At 34.8% G+C, this 5,862-nt stretch overlaps 1 protein-coding gene across 1 annotated transcript; it reads left to right on the forward strand.

Moving 5' to 3' along the window:
- The first annotated feature begins 3,488 nt into the window (after positions 1-3,488).
- Positions 3,489-4,933, forward strand: LOC110324359 (olfactory receptor 145-like). Its single transcript, XM_021201865.1, has 2 exons — positions 3,489-3,502; positions 3,994-4,933. The coding sequence occupies exons 1-2, from the start codon at positions 3,489-3,491 to the stop codon at positions 4,931-4,933; spliced, it is 954 nt and encodes a 317-aa protein (XP_021057524.1).
- The last annotated feature ends 929 nt before the right edge of the window (positions 4,934-5,862 follow it).

Genomic DNA, 5,862 nt, shown 5'->3' on the forward strand with positions numbered 1-5,862 from the left:
TCACATTTTGGTCTTCCTTCTTCTTCGGCTTCATATGGTCTGTGAATCGAATCTTAGCAATTCTGGAATTTTGGGCTAATATTCACTTATCAGTGAATACATTCAATGTGTGTTTTTATGTGGTTTTATTTTGAAGGGTGCCTTTCCCTAATTTCTTCACATCCCATTTATCCTTTGAGTATAGGAAGACTAGGGGTTTGTTGGAGTTAAATTTATATCCGGCCGCTTTGCTGAAGCTGTTTTTCAGGTGGAATTCTTGGAGTAACTTAAGTATACTATCATATCATGAGCAAATAGTGATATTTTGACTTCTTCCTTTCCAATTTGTATCTCTTTGACTTCCCTTTGATGTCTAATTGCTCTAGCTAGAACTTGAAGCATGATATGGATAGGGAGAATGTGGGCAGCCTTGTCTAGTACCTGATTTTAGTGGGATTGCTTCAAGATCCTGTCCAGTTAGTTTTATGTTGACTTCTGGTTTGTTGTGTACTGCTTTTACTTGGTTTAGGTTTGGGCCTTGAATTCCTAATATTTACAGGTCTTTTAATATAAACAGGTGTTGAATTCTCTCAAATGGTTTTTAGCATCTAATGAAATGAAAATGAACATGTGTTTTTTTTTTCCTTTGAGTTTGTTTATGTAGTGGATTAAGTTCATGGATTTCCTCATATTGAATCATCCTTGCATCTCAGGGATGAATCCTACTTGATAGTGTTGAATGATCGTTTTTATGTGTACTTGGACTCAGTTTTCAAGAATTTTATTGAGTATTTTTGCATTGATAAAGAAAATTGGTCTGAATTTCTCTTTTTGGTTGGGTCTTTGGGTGGCTTTGGTATTAGCATAACTGTTGTGGCTAGCCCTGGGGCTAATCATATTTGAAATGCATATCATGAAATAAAGGAGAAATTCAAAATTCGTATTCTCCCTAGTGTCATGCAAAATCTCCTGCAATCAGTAAAATATGACAGAAATAATCCACTTTTGGTATTAATTTACACAGATATTCAACTTGTGATATTTTCTACTAATGATGTATTAATATGGATATTATTCCTTTCTAAACTCAAGAGCACTTGATATTCATGGCTGATATTTCACCATATCCTCAAGTACAATGATGGTCTTTTAAAAAAAAAAAAAAACTTTTCTTTTTCACTTAATAACAAAATGATCAGACAAGTTTTATAACATTTTAACAATTCCTATGTTATATAAAAGAACCTGGGAAGCAGAAGTGTTAAGTAACTTGCCTAAGTACATAGCTTCTTTTCTTATTGTAATGCGTATAAGATCTTTGGCCTCATTAATATATTGTTACATTTATGTTCTGAGCAGTGTACTTGCTAAGAAAATTTCAATTTTATTAAAAATATTTAATTAAGGTTTATACTGGTTTGAATGAGAATGACCCCATAGATTCATATCTTTGAATGCTTAGTCTCCATATAGTGGAACTGTTTGAGAAGGATTAGGGGTTTGATCTTGATGGATTACCTTTGCTTTTATTTGGGAAATTGTTTTACTGAGGATGACTTTTGAGCTTTCAAAAACCAATCTATTTCCAGCTTTGTGTACAATTTATGCATTTGATCAGATATGACATCTCAGCTACTATTCCAGCCCCATGTCTACCTGTGGAGTGCTCCTTGTCATAATATTTATGGACTAACCTATGCTCTGAACTCTATAAAGTCCCTGGCATAGTTTGTTCCCTTATACATTGCCTTCATTGCCACAGACTGGCCTCATTTTGGGTCCCTGATCTGTGTGGAACTGGGTCTCTTGGTTGCAGGTGAGTGAGGATTCGGCGAATGAGTGACAGACAGTCCACAGGAGAGAGGGTGTAAAATTGAATGCATTCTCTTAAAGTGAACACCAGTGTTATAAAGTACAGAGATCAAAGGTGTAGGATGTCACAGTAGGTAAAGTACATTGAAGTTACTTGACACAAAACAGAGGAATGACTTCAAAGGGACTTACAGGAGCCAGGTNATNTTTACAGTTAAGATAAAGCAGTTCTGCCTAGGGTCAGCTAATGACAGGTAAGGATTTCACACCTTAGTCACAATTTGTGCTACTCCTTTAAGCCTTGTGAAAGCTAGCACCAGGGGGTTCAGCAGTAGCAGACTTTCTCATGAATAATGCAATACCACCACCCCCCTATATCCTAGGTCTTGGTAAATACTTGCATATGAAAGTAACCTTTTCACTGAATTCTGAGCTCCTGGCTTTAAGGAATTTTNCCTATGGTATAAATTTAATCGTTAAAGGTATTAATAATATTGAAAGAGAGCATACACCATACTAGCATGCAGATCGGGTTTGTGTATATAGATTATTGGAAACACCAGGACTCCAGGAGGCTGAATCTCCGTGAGACTCTTTTCCTCAGGACTCTTTCAGGTTTTCAGGCCTGTTGTGAGCCACCACTGAAGTAGGCGTGGCACTTCATCAGGTTGGTTTTTGTTTTTCCACATAAAACTAAGATGGTAAAACAGAGAAAAGTGACTTTGTAGGACTGGGGTGTTGAACAAGGACAGAGTATTTACACAAGAGCAGGTATGCCTTCTCGGATTTGATACAGTTCATTTAAAATTAATAGAGTAAGAAGCAAAACTTTTAAAAAGTTATTTGTGGCTATATCTGAGACATGATATATTGAAAATAAACTTGGAATAAAATATAAAGGAAGATTGAATAGGAATGTGTGGGATATTGCTGTTAAAGATTCACAAAGGAAACCAAAACATACCACAACAAAAGATTTCCCTTAAGAGATGATGTCAGTGGCAAACAGGAGTTCAATATTAGCATAAGGATAAATGTCATACCAATCCCTAAAGAGAAAGTTACACCTTTGTACCTAAGTTCATAAACATATATCATGGTCCATCATGTAAAAGAAAACAACTCACTTCCTTTTCTTAAAACTGGAATCTGTGCTCTACGAAGAGACTGGTGAAGATTTTACTGTGGATTCACAGGTAAGTGCAGTATAGAAATAACTACATGAAGTTTTCTGGTGTCTCCAAGTGTGAACATGAGAAAAGCTGTTTATCTTTGATCTAGCTCTTCAGAAGATTAAGAATTCATACTATATTTTATGATCATCATTTCAAAAAGGAATTACAAGAAATATGAGAAATTAGATTCATTCTTCAAATTTGTGAAATCCTAGAAACACAGAATTGTAAATTGATATGATCTTTTGGTATAGCAAGGACAAATTAAAAAAAAAATCACTGCTTTCTCTCTGACAAGAAGTTTATAAAAAGATTTTGGCCATTGGTTTTTCTTTTTTTTTTTTTTTTGTGATTGATATAGTTACATTATTTTCTCATTCCTCTTCCTGCTCTCAAACACACTTATATAACTCCCTATGCTTTCCTTAATGTGTATGGCCTCCTTTTCATTAATATGCACACCATATACACATAGAAATACAGATACATATGTGCAACCTGATCCATATTTATGTTATTGATATGTATGTTTTGGAGTCTATGCTAATGTGCAACTTTTATATAAGACCTATTTTGAGACATTCGTGAAATCTGAAATAAATCATAGAAGATTTACAACTTGTTTTGAACAATTTATTCATTGTGACTTGACCAAAATGAAGCTAATTCACATATGCTTTCCCCCCAACATACTGACTTTATGCGTTTGGGGTGAACATAACTTATATAAAATGAACAGACAATTGTAAGATGTAATGTATTCAGACTCAAGTATATTGCAAAGCCTTGTTAAATATTAATAACATGCTGAACACTGATTCTCCAGAACTGAATCCTATTTTGTAACTGAATCATTTTACTCTTAACATTTCTTGACTTAATCTTCCATAGAATCCACCAAGCACTTGAGGGATTTTCAGGCATTCGCAGCACATGTGTCATATGTGTGGGAAAGCAAACAGTTGTAAAGTCTCTGTGGCACTTTAATTTCACTGTTATTTTTTTATCTCCACAGATTCTATTAGAGAAGAATGGTCCTGACAAATGGCTCTTTGGTAACAGAATTCATTCTCTTGGGTTTAACAGATAACCCTGACCTCCAAATACCCCTCTTCTTAGCTTTCCTAGTAATGTATATGATAACAGTTTTGGGGAATTTGACCTTGATCCTTCTAACTGGGTTGAACTCTCACCTTCACACCCCTATGTACTTTTTCCTCTTTAACTTGTCCCTCATAGACCTCTGCTATTCTTCTGTTATTACACCCAAAATGCTTATGAACTTTGTACAAAAGAAGAATATTATTAGTTTTACAGGGTGTATGACTCAACTCTACTTCTTCTGTTTTTTTGGCATCTCTGAATGTTATGTCCTGACAGCCATGGCCTATGATCGCTATGTGGCTATTTGCAATCCACTCATGTATAATGTTGCCATGTCTCCTAAAGTCTGTTCCTATCTTATGCTTGGTACATATTTGATGGGATTTTCTGATGCCATGATTCATACTGGATGTATGCTGAGACTGACCTTCTGTGATGGGAACACCATCAATCATTACTTCTGTGATCTTCTGCCTTTGATGCAGCTCTCCTGCACAAGCACCTATGTAAATGAGGTAGAGATTTTCCTTATAGCGGGTAAAGATATCACTGTGCCCAGTATTGTTGTCTTTATTTCTTATGGCTTCATCCTCTCTAATATCCTCCAAATAAAATCCAGTGGGGGCAGATCAAAAGCCTTCAACACGTGCAGTTCTCATATAATTGCTGTTTCTCTGTTTTTTGGGTCATGTGCATTTATGTACCTAAAACCCTCCTCAGTTGGATCTTTGAATGAGGGAAAAGTCTCTTCTGTCTTCTATACCATTGTGGTCCCCATGATGAACCCTTTAATCTACAGCTTGAGAAACAAAGATGTCAAACTTGCCCTGAGAAAAACTTTGAGCAGGAGAAAGTTTAAGTGATAAACTTATTAACTTTATTACAATTATGTCAAATCCAAGATTTTCTTTGGTGTAGTGCCTTCTTTACTATCTTGGTTTTTTAATCACAAAAAGTAATTTTTATTATTCTATCCTCATTTTTACCATATTTGTTTCCACACTGTGGTCACATGTGCATTTATTCTTTACATGTTTTTAAACTAGTTATCATTAACTAAAGGCTTTGTAAAAATGTTAATCTACCATTTGTTCAGTGATTAAATAAAATAAAAATGGTTAGTCAGTATCATATTTGACAATGTTCTTTAATTATATCTCTTTAAAATTACTTTGTTGTGATTCAGCTGATTTCCTTACTGATTAAAAATATACCTCCAAAACTTCTTTAGTCATATTAATCATATTAATATTCTAAGAATACATATATATATGTAAAGAGCAAGATGGTAGAGTTTAATGTGATTAAAGGAACTTAGTGTAAATATGCTCAATAAATTAAAAGTCCAAAGTAATCTATTAGTCTTGATTTCAAGTCTAGCATGTTTAACATGGACTCAGTATACTGCATTTTAAAAATATTATTTAACTAAGACAATATTGGGTTAACAAGGTCCCTTTTGGACTTTGGCTGTGGATTGTGCCCCATTATAATGCTAATTCAAGCGCTATTTCTTTGTTTTATAAAACCATTTTGGGGATGGAAAACAAGTTGTCATTTTCCTTTTTATTTATTTATTTATTATTTTCTTTATTTACATTTCAAATGCTATCCCGAAAGTTTCCTATACCCCTTCCCCCAACCTCTGTTCCCCTACCCACCCACTCCCACTACTTGGCCCAGGCCTTGCCTTATGCTGGGTCATATAAAGTTTGCAAGACCAAGGGGCCTCTATTCCCAGTGATGGCCAATTAGGCCATCTTCTGCTACATATGCAGCTAGAGACACAAAC

The sequence above is a fragment of the Mus pahari genome, chromosome 7, assembly GCF_900095145.1.
Source record: "Mus pahari chromosome 7, PAHARI_EIJ_v1.1, whole genome shotgun sequence".
Lineage (NCBI taxonomy): Eukaryota > Metazoa > Chordata > Mammalia > Rodentia > Muridae > Mus > Mus pahari.